At 54.9% G+C, this 16337-nt stretch overlaps 1 protein-coding gene across 1 annotated transcript in view; it reads left to right on the top strand.

The window, feature by feature from the left end:
* Positions 1-8920, top strand: part of CFAP92 (cilia and flagella associated protein 92 (putative)) — a 39226-nt gene extending 30306 nt beyond the window's left edge. Inside the window, 6 exon segments of the mRNA XM_036314050.1 lie at positions 1285-1479; positions 3588-3882; positions 5597-5761; positions 6653-6865; positions 6946-7102; positions 8886-8920. Coding sequence (XP_036169943.1) covers positions 1285-1479; positions 3588-3882; positions 5597-5761; positions 6653-6865; positions 6946-7102; positions 8886-8920 — 1060 coding nt within the window.
* Positions 8921-16337: the final 7417 nt, after the last annotated feature.

Raw genomic sequence — 16337 nt, 5'->3', positions numbered from 1 at the left:
CCTTGTTTCTGATCTTCGGTGGAAGGCATGGGGTCTTTCCCCGTTATATATTATGCTAGGCGTAGGGCTTCACAGATGTCCTTTACCTATTTGGGGAACTTCCACTCTATTCCTAATTCACTGATGGTTTCCTAATTCTCTAGTTCACATAATTTACAAAGATCCCAGGTGGATTAAAAACCTATTTGAAATAATTATAGGCTTATAATAAGTCCTAAGAATATTAGAGAAGTGCCACTTACCCAATATTCAGTTTCTCGCAATGGTGACATCTGACATAAAGTACCTTATTGGTGGACATAGTATAATTAATTAGACCACAGATACCTGGCCTTACAGTTCACCAGAAAAATCTATTTTTGAAAACCGGTAGTATAGGGTTTTAGATGATAATAAAGGAGAACATATTCATGACCTCAGAATAAAGAGAGGTTTCTAAAATAAGATAGAAGTACAAAGAATAAAGGACAATAATGATAGATTTAGCTACATTAAAATTAATAATAACTTCTTGCCCTAGCTGGTTTGGCTCAGTGAATAAAGCATCAGCCTGCGGACTGAAGGGTCCCAGGTTCGATTCCAGCCAAGGGCACATGCCTGGGTTGTGGACTTTATCCCCAGTGGGGGATGTGCAGGAGGCAGCCAATCAATGATTTTCTCTCATCATTGATGTTTCTATCTCTCTTTCCCTCTCTCTTCCTCTCTGAAATCAATAAAGATATATAAAAAATAAAATTAATAACTTCTGTTCATGCAAAGACACCAAAGGAATTGTGAAAACACAAGCCACAGAGAAAAAATATATATATTTGCAATGTGTGGAGCTAGTATGCTGAACATATAAAATGCCTGTGAACCAATAAGAAAACAATAACAATATCCCAATGGAAAAATGGGCAAAATACTTGAACACATATTTCATAAAAGAGGAAGCTCCATGACAAAACACACAGATACACCAGCAGTATGTGCAGGATACTTGAGCCTTCACCAGGTTCAACAAGGGGTGGGGACAACGTGTGCCAAGCACAGCGGGTGGCATAGCAGGCTGCGTTTAGAGATTGCCAGGCTGGTATAGACAGCGTATAAAGATGAGTGCCAGGGTCGATGTTGTGGGAGGGGCAGTGGGACACAGCAACATGAGGTTGGTATCCGCATTTTAACATTTTCACTGCCAACCTCCCCTTCAAGGTTTTAAACCAGCAGAAAACAAAACAAAAAAACCTCCGTCAGCCAGAACAAAACAACAAGAGCTAAGACCCCATCCTGTGCCGTCTCTTGCAGGATCACCAAAGCAGAGTGCGGGAAACACAAGGTGCTCTACAACTCCCAGCTGCTGTTTCAGCAGCGCCTCTACGCAGACCTGGACACCATCCTGTACCACATGCACCTCTGCAAGCCACTGTCTCAGCTCATGAAGCACGTGGCGCTCCACCTCCGCGACAGGGTGATGCAGAAGGCCTTCCGGGCCCTGACCAGGTACCACCCCCGCCTGCTGCAGGGATGGGAGCTGCCAGCCTGCCTGTGCAGTGCAGTGGGCAGTGCAGCGACCCTTTGAGGGGCACTTACTCTCCTTTACACCCAAAGAAGCTGGGCCAGGGGTGGAATGCCGTCCCGAGGGGCCCCCGAGCCTGTGTCGCTTCCACTATTCCACATGCTCTCCCAAGAGAGCTTGAGAGGCATGTTGGTGAGATGAAGACAGTTCATTCAAACCCATGTCACATGAATCTACCTGCGGTGCTTGGAGAACATCCCAGAATAGCCCGAGGAATAAGAAACTGGTTCAAACCCATTTTCCCAGGAAGCGATGGGAAAGCGCCAGACCCACCAGGCCAGCAACAGCGCTCTCAGCCAGATGTTGGCTTTTCTGCCTGCTTCTCCCTTCTCTCCCTATTCCTCAAAAGCCATTCTCCAAAGATCTGGGTCTTTTGCTACTTGCATCCCTTTGCCTGTGCTGTTTTGGTTTTTTTAATCTTCACCCGAGGATATTTTTAAAGAGAGTGGAAGGGAGAGGGAGAGACAGAGAGAAACACCGATGTGAGAGAGACACATCGATTGGTTGCCTCCTGCATGCCCACCACCACCACCAGGGCCAGGGAGCCTGCAACTGAGGTATGTGCCCTTGACCTGGACCCTTCAGTCTGCAGGCTGATGTTCTATCCACTGAGGGCGAGGGCCTGTGCTGTTTCTTTTGCTCCAATGCTAGTGACCTCCCAGGCCTAGAATGGTGGGCACTCCCCACCCTGGAAGCTGTGCGCTCCTCCCACTGGGTTTCAGGGCAGAGCTCCTCCAACTGCGTATAGAATGGTGCCTGCTGAGGAGGAGAGCTAAGAGGGACAGGCCCCGTTTAGAAGAGAAGATTGACACTGAAGAGGGCAGTGGGGTGCTGAGTGGGTGCTGGGAGAGTGAGTGCTGGGCGCGCTGTGGGCCCAGGCCAGGCGCTATGCTAGGGAGGCAGCACAGTGTGAGCACAGGATGCGGGCTGCGTTCAGTGGGGCCTGGGCATTCAGGGGCTCTACTGCTCAGCGCAGGAGGCTGGCAGGCAGGGCTACCAGTGGCAGAGGTGGTGGGTGGCCAGCAGGGGCAAGTGGCTGGGGCCCACAGTGACCAGCCTGGCCCCAAGGGGACACGCAGTGCCTGGTGGAGGGTCTCACATGCATGGGGAGTGATGGCAGGGAGTCCGCCCCACCCCCCCACCCCCACCCTACCCCCCTCCCCGCCCCCGGGCTGTGGGCACCAGGCAGCCTCAGCTCACCCAGTAAAGGGCACAGATGCAGTCCCACTGCCACTCGGGTCCAGGTGAAAGGCCATGAGTGAGCAGGGCCTCACAAAGGAAGCAGGTGGCGGTGCCTCTACTGCCAAGGGCCCAGGCTGCAGTGACAAGAGACACCGGGCCAGGCCCTCACCGGACGCTGAGCAGAAGCTCTTCCCCGGGAGGCAGGGTGTCCAAGGGAAGGAAGGGGGGGGATGGAGGGGGGTCGGTCCTTGTGAGAAGCAGAAAGTCACCATGAGCCGCAATGCGCTCAGCCTGTGTGGGGAGCGGGAGGAAGCTGGCCTGGCTGCCCCTCGCCTGTGCGCTTGGAATCTACTCAGCCATCAAAGAAGGAAGTCAGGAAGAGTGACTGCTCCAGGAGCTCAGGGTCCTGCTGCCTGGGCCCCTCCCACCGGCCCTCCTCCCAGCTGCCCCGCCTCTGGGTCCAAGTTGCTCCAGAGGGAAAGGGGGGGGAGGGAGCGGACAGAACCCCATTCCCATGGAGCCCCATTTCTGTGATCATCCCCAGCTCCTCACTGCCTGGGCCTGAGCTGTCCCGGCAGAGAAGGGGTGCCAGTGTCCCCCAGGCTGTGGGGGCCCCCCCAGGTTCACCTCCTGCAGCGCCCCCCCACACACAGAGAACCCCTTCCTGCCACTAAGGTGACAGGGAAGGGCACGTGGGAGTGGGCGGCTCTCAGACGCTTTCCTTCTATAAGCACATGTTCACCCACTAAGCAGCCTCTCCGAGCTGTCCTTTCCTCTGGTAAAGTGGGGATGGTTTGACCTGTCTCGCAAGGCAGGTGAGCCAGAGGAGGGTGGCCCTTCTGTGTTCCAGGATCTACTGCATCTGCCATTACAGCACCAAGCTCAGGGAGGTGATCACCCAAGACCTGCTGCCTTCCTCCACCATGATCAAGCACTTGAGCCAGGAGTTTGGCTTGCCCATTTCCCTAGAAGAACTCACCGACGAGGAGAAACTTTTGGCCACCCCACCTCAACCCACCTCCACGCATGACCTGCAAAGTCGGAAATTCACCCTCAACACTGATATCCTCGCCCACCAGGAGAAGTACCTGCAGTGGCGGAACAGGGTGATGAAGAAAAGATACGAGACTCGCAATCTGATCCAGGTGGGCACCCTCTCCGCTCTGCAGTCAGGGGTGCCAGGCCTTGGCCCCACCTGGGCTGTCCGGTCGCATGCTGGGAGACATAGAGCAGGTGGCCACATCCCGAATGGGGCATCTGCCTCTGGCCTGTACTGACTCTCCTGCCCTGGAATCCCAGGCGGGATGGGCAAGAGGTGCCAGGTGCAGGGCTGGCCCATCCCAGAGACACTCACTCATAGCCTGGCACACCCCGTCCTCCTGAACGGTGACAAGGAAAGCTCTTTACCTTGGCCCCAGAGCCCATCTTTAAGGAAGAACTGTTGTGTGTGTGTGTGTGTGTGTGTGTGTGTGTGTGTGTGTGTGTGATCTTAAGTTGCTAAGGGCATGTTATTGAGGGTCCAAGCAACACAGGAGATAAACTAAATGAGCATGAGAAAATGTAAAAGGGAGAGAGAGGAGACTGAGAAGCTGGTGCAGCAACAGGAGGCTGGCTGTTATGGGGCCTAAATGGCCAACAAGAACCGCCTTCACCCCACACCAACCAAAATACAAAAACACCAGCATCCAAGGTGGGACTCGAAGTCCTCACCTGTGGTCTGTGTGTAAGAAGCCACCGACCACATCCCCACACCAATCTCTATTCAAACAACAAGTCCCTTAGGAGTGTGCAAACTAGCAAGTGAGTCAAGGCCACTTTTTCTTTTTAACCTTCTTGAGTTAAAAAAAATTTTTAAGCAAAAGATAGTTCTTTTGCTGAAGGTTGCTAGGCAAGTGAAGGACAAGCTGTGCTGCCCAGCACTTAGCAATTCAGAGTAAAACTCTTCCTCGTTGTCTTTTTGGGTCCCAGCCACCTTTCTCCTCTGAAACCTTCTGTTTCGCCTTTTATCTCTTTCCTCGTTGCTATTTTCTTTCGATGTTTTTATTTTTCAGCTATAGTTGATAAACAATATTATGCTACTTTCCGGTGTATAACAAAGTCATTAGACATTTGTATACCTTATGAAGGGATCACCCTGGTAAGTGCCGTACCCATCTGACACCATTCACAGTTATTGCAATATGATTGGCTGTACTTTACATCTCCGTAACTGTTTTTATAAATAAATATGAACTGGATTCTTATTTCATTTTATTATTTTTTATTTTTTTTCCTTTTTGCTCAATCCCACCCCTTTCCACATCCAACCTTACCCACTCTCTCCAGACAGCGGTCAGCCTGCTCTCTGTCTGTGAGTCTGTCTCCACGTTGCCTGTTAGGTCAGTTTGTTCATTAGATCCCACACAGGAGAGAAATCCTGTGGTAGTTGCCGTTTTTATTCACAAAGGAAGCCAACAGACCATCCCGAGGCTGTGGAGAGAAGAGGCTGATACCCCCCATGCACACAGCCGCGGTCAAGGAGGGCGGTCCTTGCTGCTTCAGTGCATGGCTCCCTGTATAGACCGCACAAGCCTCCCGCCTCTCCCACACCTGACCATCTGAGCCATAAACTCTGCCAAGTGCTATGTGTCCCAGTGCCAGTGACCTTGGGCCAGTGCCACGTGCCTGGTCCAGCGAGTTCCACTGTAGACAGTAAGGGGCCAGGCTGGATGGCCCTGGGGCAAGGTCTGTGATGAACCGCCAGCTCCCATGTTTGGGAACGGATGCCTCCACTGCAGCCATGCCCCGGGGCCTACTCCAGGCAGGCGGCTGGTGCTGAGGGGCCCTGAGCGGGTAATGCCTGGTGTCTCTTGTCTTCAGAAAAACATCAGGGAAGCCTACCAGATGAGCAGGAAGTCCCCAAAGCCCGTGGTGAGGGTGATTCGGGGCTCGATCCCTGCTACAGAGGATGTGTACAACTACAGCATTCAGACCCTGAACTCCACAGAGCTGGTCAAGAAGAAGCTGTACAGTGAGATGGACAAGGTGAGTGAGAAGCACAGAGCACGGGAAGCAGCCATGTGCTTATAGGCAGGATAGCGGCCTTTGCCTGACCCCATGAACTCTCTCCTCTCTGCCCACCCTGCCTGGAGCCCAGCAGGAGATCTGGTGTGTGGGTGAGAGCCAACCAGCAAGGGGAGGAAGCAAGGGCCCAGGCGCTGGGAGAGGTGTTCTGTTCCCACGCTACGTGTGAGCCCTCCACGGGCAGGGGTGAGCCAAGAGGTCCTCAAGGCAGATGTTCACAGCTGCCAACCACTGCGGGTCCCTCGCCTCCGGGAGAAGGTAGCAGCTGCCCCGGAAAAGCAGCCGTCACCCTGAAGGCTAAGTCTAAAGCAGTGGTTCTCAACCTTCCTAATGCCGCGACCCTTTAATACAGTTCCTCATGTTGGGGTGACCCCCAGCCATAAAATTGTTTTCATTGCTACTTCATAACTGTAATTTTGCTACTGTTATGAATCGTAATGTAAACATCTCATACGCAGGATGTATTTCCATTGTTACAAATTGAACATAATTAAAGCATAGTGATTAATCACTAAGACAATATGTAATTATATATGTGTTTTCTGAAGGTCTTAGGTGACCCCTCTGAAAGGGTCGTTCGACCCCCAAAGGGGTCGCGACCCACAGGTTGAGAACCACCGGTCTAGAGCTAGGCTTTCGGCACACAGTGCATTTAGACAAGGGCGACTCGTGTCAAAGGGAACACAGATGGGACACTCCCAGGGCCGCTGCCCAGCTCAGGGCATCTGTCAAGGACTGTCCCTGTGCCCTCCGCAGTTTCTGACATCCGCTTGGAAACCTGAGGCCGAGTCAGCCCCATCCAAGTCTGCCCCCACCCCCACTTCCATTCACACGTTTGCCCCTCATTTCCAGGAGCCATGGAAAAGATACGCGTATTCACAGCGCTTCCTCTCAGCCATGGTGGAGACTCGGAATTTAAAGGAAGAGGAGAAGAAAGCCAAGGAGAAGTCCCGCCAGGCCTGGCTCACAACCAATGGGTTCCGAGTGATAGGTCTTCATAAAAGCACTGAGAGCGACCACCACCTCGACCTGCTGCCCATTGGCGCCACCACAGAGCTGACCGAGGTCCCCAGGGAGGAGCGGGGTGTTGGGGGGGCGGGGGGCATCCACAGGGGCCTTCCCCTAAATCACCTTTCCTGACGTAGGAGTGGAGGGAAAACGCACTGTTTGCTAACGTGATGAGGCCTGTGCTGGACCGAGACAGGTGGAGCTGGGACCAGCGCCTTCGGGACTTTGATCTGTACAGGAAGCCACCGCCTTTCTTCAAGGCGCCCGCTTCTCGGACCCTGAACCCAGCCACAGGTAACAGTGGAGATGTGGGCAAGGCCCAGCTCCCGTCTGCAGGCAGGAGCCCGTGTGGCTTTCTGTCTCCAGCAGTATCCAGTCTTGTTGTCAGTGCTCACCCGAGGATACTTTTTCCTTGATATGGAGAGAGAGAGAGAGAGAGAGAGAGAGAGAGAGAGAGAGAGAGAGAGAGGCGTCGATGTGTGAGACTCACATCAATTGGTTGCCTCCTGCACACACCCCAACGGGGGCTGGGATTGTGCCCTTGACCGAGAATCAAACCCACGACTCTTCAGTCCGTGGGGCCAGTGCTCTAACCACTGGGAAACCCCAGCAGAGCAGTCTCCATTTTGCTCTCGATGCCCCAGAGAGGAAATCAGGCTCCAGAATGGGTCTGGCGCCACAGGCTGAGTGCCGGCCGGAACTCAGACCTGGATTCTAGTTCCAGCTGGAACATGAACTTGCCATGTGGTCTGGGGAGGTCCCGGCATTGCTCTGGGCCGGGTTCCTTAACTGCATAAAGGGACGTTGGAAGCTTGATCTAAGGGCTTTCTGAGCTTCAACACTGTCTCACCCCATGACCGGCCACTGGAGGCCCCGATACCAGCGGGGGGCAGAGGATCTGGGCTCCACCGGGACCTTCCACCTCCCTTCCAGCTCCAGACGCTGCCGTCTGTCTCCCTCTGGGGGAGCCTGGGGCCTGGCTACATCCATCCCTCGGAGTCCTCTTGGCCTTCCTTCCATCCCTCTGTTTATAAAGACCTCCCGGTCATTGATGGGTTGATAGAGAACCCAAATGTATTGGTTAACGGAGCCAGAATGCTTATTCAGAGAAAAAGAGGTGGTTTTCCTGGCAACAAGGTTTGCCGGAGAACCCTTCCCCAGAAATCAGGATGGAATTAGCGGGACGGGTTTCCTTCCTCCCCGGACTCCCACCAGCCCCGGCTGCCATGCTGTGGTCCAGCCAGGAACACCGGGCTCGCCTTGCTGGCAGTGCCCTGGGGGCTCCACTTCCCGCCTTCCCTGCACGGGTGCCCTGGGCGTCTCAGGCCCCCTGTGTATGTTGCTGGAAGCATGAAACAAACACGGGCCTGGGCCTTCCCTCCCTGCAACACATTAAAAGAAAACCACACAAAACTCAGCCCTGGTTGGGTGGCTCAGTTGGTTGGAGCTTCGTCCCGTGCACCAAAAGGTTGTGGGTTCGATTTCTGGTCAGGCCACATACCCAGGTTGTGGGTTTGACCATACATGAGGCAACCCATCAATGTCTCTCTCTCTCTCTCTCCCTCTCTCTCTCTCTCTCTGTCTCTCTCTCATCCTAAATAAATCAATGAAAACATATCCTCAGGTGAGGATTAAAGAAGGAACATTCAGAAATGGCAGGTGAAAAGGGGAGACTTGAACTGGTGACCCAGCCTTTTAACCTCAACGGGACACAGAGAGACCCTGTTGCTGACAAGGGGCTTCCATGCCACAGGCCTAGATGAAGCCCCTCCGAGGGCCACCCAAAGGGGGTGGGGTCTGCACGCCTCCCAAGCGTGCCCTGCAAAGCAGCTCCGCGTGCCTCCTTCCCAACACTGTGTGAGAAGACCCGGCCTCTTCATCTGGTGCAAAGCGCCTCCTTGCCAAACTGAAGAACTCGAATTTCACTGGAAAGTTATTTCCAGAGTCACAATATTTATAAACTGTCACCTTCTGAGGATTAGCTCCCGAAACCCTGGCCGAATGTTCAAGCCAACCCCCTGCGCCAGCTCGGGTCTGAGCACCCCCCTCTTCTCTTTGCCTCTTTCTCTCACCACAGCCGATTGCAGCTTATACTTGGAGGGAAAGGAGTGAGCCCGGCTTCCTCCTCCCACCGCAAGGCTCCATCTTCAACAGGCTTTTCTAGGGGCAGCCCCCAACCACCTGGAGCCGGAGCAAAGCTTGGAACCGGCTGGTGTGCTGGGCGCCAGCTGAAGGGCGCCTGGAAAATGCAAGGCCTGTTAGCGCCACCTAAAGACACCTTTTGTCCCTCACGTCAAGAGTAGAGGGCAGTCCAAAGCCCCGTGGGAACAAGCCTATGTTGTCATATACCAAGCAGTGCGGTCGTCCAGCACGACCTGGGGGGATGAAAGCTGGGGCTCCTAACCCCCGTGGCCTGCATGGGGCACCTGCCCTCAGCCTGCAGGCCCTTCTTCCCGCAGGGTGAAGACAGAGAGACTGGACGCCATCACCACGGGGTGGCCCTCAGGGTCATGCTGCCATGCTTTAAAGGCTGCTTCTGAGTAAAATCGTGACTAGAAGATTAAACAGAAACTGCACTATTTTTTAAATATTTTTTTTATTGATTTCAGAGAGGAAGGGAGCGGGAGAGAGAGAGAGAAACATCAATAATGATACCCTGACCAGTTTGGCTCAGTGGATAGAACGTCGGCCTGCGGACTGAAGGGTCCCAGGTTCGATTCCGGTCAAGGGCATGTACCTTGGTTGTGGGCACATCTCCAGTGGGGGCTGTGCAGGAAGCAGCTGAGAAGATGTTTCTCTCTCATCGGTGCTTCTAAACTCTTTATCCCTCTCCCTTCCTCTGTAAAAAATCAATAAAATATATTTTTTAAAAAAAAACATCAATAATGAGAGAGAGTCATTGATCGGCTGCCTCCAGCATGCCCCCTACTGGGGATTGAGCCCACAACCCAGGCATGTGCCCTGAATGGGAACCAAACCATGACTTCCTGGATCATAGGTCAGTGCTTAACCACTGAGCCACGCCGGCTGAGCATACTGCACTATTTTATATTCTTCTTGGTCCGGTTGTTTCCAGTCCACGTTTTAAGTGCATTTTGCTCCTGGTCTGGATGAATGACACGTTGTGCGCAGCTTTCAAGCTGTTTCTTTGGGGATGTGTGATCTAGTGGACACGGCTGTTCATGCCCGAAGCAGGTCCCCGCAGCCTGAGGCGGCGGCACAAGCCCCAGTGTCCACTGTGAAGTCTCCTAAACTAGCAGCACATCCTCAAACCCCAGGTCCCGGGATTCCATCCTCTCTGTCTGCGTTCAGAACCTGGGGACATAGGCAGCAGTGCCCACAGGTCAAAGGCTGGAAGAGGCTTCCTTGGGCCAGGAGAGAGATCTTTAGGTGAGAACTGGGATTCACTCAGCTGGGAATAACCCCACGTCTACGCCTCTGGAATATGTGAGGACTGTCCAGCAGCGGGCTGTGGCCTGGGGGCCGGCGGCAGCAGGAACCACGTTCCTCAGCTTCAGGACGTCTGGTCCAGACGGTGGGCACCGATGGATGCTCACCTCTCCGCAACCTGCTGGGACACTGTCCTTATCTGTTCATCTGGATTTTCTGGAGAATCTGGGAGGGAAGAGGAGACAGTGGGTGACCTTTCTGCATCGTGATTATAAATATTCCTGGAGCCTTTTTTCTAACAGCCGGTGGGTGGCACCACCGCTCTCCAGACTCCCAGGAAGTGATTCTGGCTCATTCTGAGTAACAAATGGTTCATCCTGTTGATCCCTAAAAACTCCAGATTGTGTGGGTGTAGGGGCAGAGAAGGCACTTGGTCAATAAAAGGCCCCTAAGCGATTCGGGCCTGTTGCAGGAGAAACCACCGCCTCGCTCTCCATGGCACATGGGCAGCAGGTCAGCACCGTGGAGGCGCCTGGCCAGCATCCAGGGCCGGGCCTGCACAGAACTGCGTGGTCTCCCACCATCCCTCAGCAGCGGGCGAGGCTCTGCAGGGGAACATGACACAGCCTTGAGGCCCATAGGACTGTCGGGGGTCAGAAGAATTTGAGCTTCACATCCTAACCAGGGGTGGGGAACGTCAGGCCCGGGGGCCATATAAGGCCCTCGAATTCACCCGGTCTGGCGCTGCTAAGGCATTAGGGGTGAGGCAGGCTGTATTTTTAAGTTGATCATTTTGGATGGCCTGAGAATGACGTTATAAATATCCAAGTGCCCCTTGGCAGGAAAAAGGTTCCCCACCCCTGCTCTAAGACGTGGCCACATGGCTATGGAAGAGGAAGAGCATTCCAGAGAAACAGCAGCACAAGCAGAGTCCCCGCGTGGTCCAGGCAGCAGCCTGGGACATCTGCAAGAAGGGCAGCTTTGCTCTGGCCACAGTGCAGGGGTGCGGAGGCAGGGGGTGCCTCCTTCCTCTGTGAACCTTCCCTGGGCAGGTGCCAGCAGGGCCCTCTCAGGAGCTCTGGCAGAGCTCTGTCTGCAGCCTGTGCTCCTGCCTCGCTGCAGGCCTCCCCCAGCCCTCGCTCCAGGCAGAGGTTTGTGAGCAGCCAGCAGCCCCGGCAGCCTGACGACGCCCAGAAACAGCTGTCAACAGTCACCTAGAGCCGGGCCCTCTCCGCCCTCCCCCGAGCAACCCTACTCACACTTGTTCAGCTGAGATAGGTGAAGAGATTCTGGTAGAAGCTTCTGTGCAGAAGTCCCTGCGTGGCCAACAGAACCTGCCAGAACCAAGGTCGGAGAGGAGGCTGGGATCACTGGCCCACAGGGCACCCCCTCCCTGGTGGGTGACTTCTAAGCTTCAAAGCACTATTGGACAAGCTTGGCTGGGGACAAGAGGCCTGGCTCAGGAGTTCCCAGTCTTAGGTTCTAATTCCAGCTCTAAGCCAAACTAGCTCCGCCCCAAGGGCAAAATATTCAACATGCCTGGGCCTTAGTTTCCCCCTCTGTGAAATGGACATCATAAATTCCTGTGGCCATGAGCCACTGTGGGTCAGTGCACATAAAGCCCAAATACACAGCCGGCACTCTGTGACCGCATCGGCGCCTCCAGCGGGGGGAGGAGGACAGACAGGGTGAGGGCACTGGGTTTGGGACCCAGTCACTCACCCACCCTTTCCTGCCAGGTAGGAAGATGAAGAGTGGCCCTGTGTCCTGAACGACAGGGAGCCTCCGGAGCTGGCAGTGCCCACCACAGGCCGCAGCCACAGCTCTGTGAACCTGAACCCGCCAGCCTGCAGGCCAGCTGCTGTGTGGACCCTGTGCTTCACCCTCTCTGGGACCACAGCTGGGTGCCAAGGCCCTTGACTTGCCCAGCCCCTCCCACCTGAGACTCCTCCATGACACCTAATGACCCTCTCCCCACCCCCACCCCCACAGGCCTCATTAAAGTGCAGCAGGACAAAGCCAGCCAGGGGGAGGCTGCACTGTGGGGGCAGGGTGGGGCCGGGTGGGGGCAGGGTGGGGCGGGCTCCCCTCATGGTCACAGTTCCGGATCCCTGCTCCCATGAAGCAGCAGACATGCCCTAAAGGGAGAGGATGTTGGCCACCAGCTTCAAGACCATCAGCTCCTCCATGATGGCCTGGGAACAAGAGGCCCAGGGTGGAGGCCTATTATCTGCCCCCACCCCCCCCCACACACACACACACAGTCCCACCCCGGGCACACCGTCACCCATATCCGAGCCTCACTTTATGCCTCAGGGAAGAGGGGCTAACATTGCCTTTCCCTATGGGTTGTGGGAGGTTGGCTCACGGCTGCCTTCTGCTTTCCCTTCTCTGTCTAGATTTAGGCAAGGGGCAAGGCAAGACCAGGTCCCAGGAACCTGGCTGAGACCAGAGGCCGGTGCTTAATGCACCTTCAGCCGCAGAGCCTCCCAGATCACGTCCCGAGACTGGGCCCTGGTGGGCTGCCCCTACCAAATGCGGGGAGCCGCTCTCCACCTGGGGGTGTTCACCTGGCAGCGGCTCCCACCCAGCCAGCCAAGAGGTCCCTGGGACAGGCAGCCACAGCCTGTCTGCCTCCCCACCCCACCCCTCCATGGTGAGTAAGATTTCCTTCTAGGCCTGGTCCCAAAGGTGGCCACTTGGTAAATCATCGCGGCACAGATGCCGGCCCATCTCCCGGACCCCCAAGTTGGAGGGCCTGCCACCCTCTGGTCTGGCAGGGGCCCAACTACTTTGCCAAAGCAGAGCAGCAATATCGCCAAGACCAGCCTAAGTAATAGACGTTCCTGAGCTTGCCGGCATGTTCAGGCAGCCAGAGGTAAGGACTCAGCACAGCGCCTCCTCCCATGGCCCGCCCTGTTCTACGGGCATAGGGCACGGCAGGGGCTCCAGGGCCCAGGCCCTGCCACATCCTCCCCAACTCCCCCAGGTCACATCCCTTCTGGGAAGGAGCTATTCTACAGGCTACACCTGCTGGGCCCATTCCCCTTAACACCAGGGTGCACAACTCTGAGATTCCCCGTCAGCCCCAGGTCCATGGTTCAACTCAAGGAGTCCCGAAGCCTCTGGCCAAGGTGTCCAGGGCAGTGGTCACGGTGCCCCAGGGAAGCTCACAGCAGAAAGCCCATGGCGCGTGACCTGAGCCCTGCTGCTCCTCCCACTGTCCAGAAACACGACCCCCACCCCCACAGCACTACTAGGCTGGCTAGATGGAGCAGAGTGATTGCAGGCGTTTTTGCAGCCTGCCACAGTGTCCCTAACAGAGGTATTGGGAAGGACAGTGAGAATGACTAAGTAGTCATAAAAATAATAGGAAACCGTTATTTACACAGAGTGGGGGCTCAAAGCATGTTTAATGAACAACTCTCATATTTACAGATGAGGTTCAGAGAAGTTCAATAACTCCTCTAGGTCACACAGCCAACTAGTGGGAAGAGCTGGAATTTGCACCCAGGGCTGTTGGATTGCAAAACTCGAGTTCACAGCTGTCACCCGCCCCTGGCTTGCCAGCACAGGTTATTCAGTTCCACCATTAAGAGGCACTAACGGAAGCTTTAATCTGGGTTGGAAGCCCTGTTTCTCCCTTCTGACCTTTCCCTTTATTGTTTTCAGACAATGAGAATGACCTCATTTTAAGATACCAGCTGTCTGTCCAGCTTCTCACTGGGGCAGGGCAGTCAGCCAGACAGGAACTAGAAACCAGAGATCATGTGTTTAAAAAAAAAAAAAAAAATCACCCACTCACACCAGCAAAGACCCAGTGGAGTGTGTCGACTTCCACCCTCGCCAGGCTGTGTGGAGGCACCTCAGCCCCCGTCTGGTGGGGAGGCGGTTGGTGGTGATGTCAGAGAAGGCTCACAGCGTGGGGGCCAGGACATGGATCCCTGCCGGATACTGAGGAATCAGTCCTTCACTCCCTGGGGAGAGCCCCCAGCCGTCAGAAAAGAGCAGGTCCACCCTCTCGCCACTGGGTGGCGTTAGAGGAGGCTTTCTCCACCGCTCGGGGACGGAGGCGTCTCCCTAAGAACGCAGGCATGCTGTTCCCAGCGAAGGGGCTCTTGCCTTCCCCCACCCCCAGGAAGAAAGCAAGAGAGAAGGCAAAACAGATGCAAAAGATGGAGTGTTTACTGAAAGCAAAGTGTGGGAGGGGAGAAAGGGAGCGATCTGGTTGCCTGGGGAGCCCACACTAATAAAGAAGACGGCTCCCCGGACTGGTCCGGTGGCTACAGGTCTTGCTTCTTCACTGCAGGCGCGGAGGTGATGTCTTTGCTTAACAGTGTTACAGGGTGTGGGACTGAGCCATGGAAGGGTTACAGAATGTTACAGAATGTGCTAGGGGAGGAAATGGGACATGAGAAATTGAATGTGCTGGAAGGGGGGACTGACGTATGGAGAGGAATTGTGTCAGGATATGAAGAAGGATTGTATTAGGGTTAGGAACCATGGAAGAAAAATTGCTAGATTGTCTTAGAAAAACAATGTGTTATGATATGCTCCAGCCAGGTGTGACTCTGTTTACCCCCCCTTTGTTCTTATGAACTTTCTATGAACTTCTAAGGTAACACTGTTGTGCTATAAAGGATCATACTGCACCCTTGATCTCTGCCACATGCTCCGAATCTCCCAGAGGGGGAGATAGGCGCTGTGGTCAGCTGGCCAGCTTAATAAAGGCTCTTAAATTTAAATTCTGAATCGATCTCTTTGAGCCAACCCATAACAACAGGTTCCCGCTGGGAGCTAGTACCGTGACCCCTGTGCAGGCGCCGAGCTCTTCACTTTTGAGGTTCCTGGTTTTTGCTCTTCAGGGTCCCCCAGGGGCTGGCATCTACTGCGCAGGTGCAGAACAGAGCGTGTGGCTCTCAGGAAATCCCTGCTAGTGCGGGCCGGTGTCCACCGGCGCATGCGCAGAGGGGAGCTCTTTTGGGAGTGCCTGAAAAGAAACTTGAAACTTATCTAGGAAAGACTCAAAAAAAAGGAAAACAACCCAGCATTCCCTTTGTTTAAGAGAGGCTCTTAAACAGTACTGTCCCTACCATCCAGATGTCCCTGGAGCCCTGATGGGGAGGGAGCTGGGACTCCACCCACCACTCCACCACTAAGGAGAACCCCCGCTGCTCAGGGCTTAATAAAGGTCAAGCGGGGAACCTGGATGTCCACACTCACCTGGCAGTAGTGAGGCAGGACTTCCACCCCTTGAACAGTGTCTTCAACAAGGCCTGGGACCAGGCTCCTGTCACTCAGGACCCCTGCTGAGACCTTGAGGTACAGGAGCCCCCGTTTTGGCGGCCCTTCCTGACAGCCTGGGTCCCTGTCCCCTGCTGTGACCTGCCTTGGAAGGCCTGTCTCAACATCCGGCCCTCCCTTCTCCTCAACCACGTGGGCTCTGGCACAGCCAGAAGCAGTTAGTCTCTACTGTTAGTTGTCTGGTGCTGCCACGGCCAGAAGAGTTGATTTCCCTGGGGCTGGCCAGCCAAGGGCGCATTGAAGTGCTCGGACCTGTGCCCTGGTGAAGAGAGCGGGAGCCACGGGCTCTGCTGGCATCCTGATCTTGGCCTGCCGTGTGCTAGGCAGGTGTCAGGTCACCTCTCCTGTTCTTCCTGGGGATGGTCTGGCCCACCCTCCTCGGGGCCTCCAAGGACACTGGCCAGTTCTATGCGAGGCAGCTCAGCACCATACCCAAAACTACGGCTCCAGGCTCAGATAGGCCTGGGGCTGAAGCGTGTGGGCAGCCAGCTGTGTGGTCTTGAGCCTGTAACTTGATTTCTCTGAGAACTGAGCATGCTGCTGCCAGTGATGGGTGAGAACAGTGCCTGATACTTACTGATCACTCCACAAACATTGGCCATGATCACCTATGCTGGGGCCAGAGTTGAGAGCGAGCTGGGAACCAAGGCTCAGGGTTCTGCTACGCCTGGTGCGGGACACGCAGGGGTTGGCATCACCCAATGGGAGGTTTGAGGGGTCAGGATCGGGTAGGAAAGGGAAGGCCACTAGAAGCTGCTGCTGATGGTCCTTCTACTCAATCAAGAAGGTAGGGATCCCCAGAGAAGAAAACCCTGCTCCTCCAATGTGGAAGGCC

The sequence above is a fragment of the Myotis myotis genome, unplaced genomic scaffold, assembly GCF_014108235.1.
Source record: "Myotis myotis isolate mMyoMyo1 unplaced genomic scaffold, mMyoMyo1.p scaffold_m19_p_6, whole genome shotgun sequence".
Classification (NCBI taxonomy): domain Eukaryota; kingdom Metazoa; phylum Chordata; class Mammalia; order Chiroptera; family Vespertilionidae; genus Myotis; species Myotis myotis.
The sequence above is the reverse complement of the archived record's forward strand: the minus strand, read 5'-3'. Positions and strand labels throughout refer to the sequence as shown.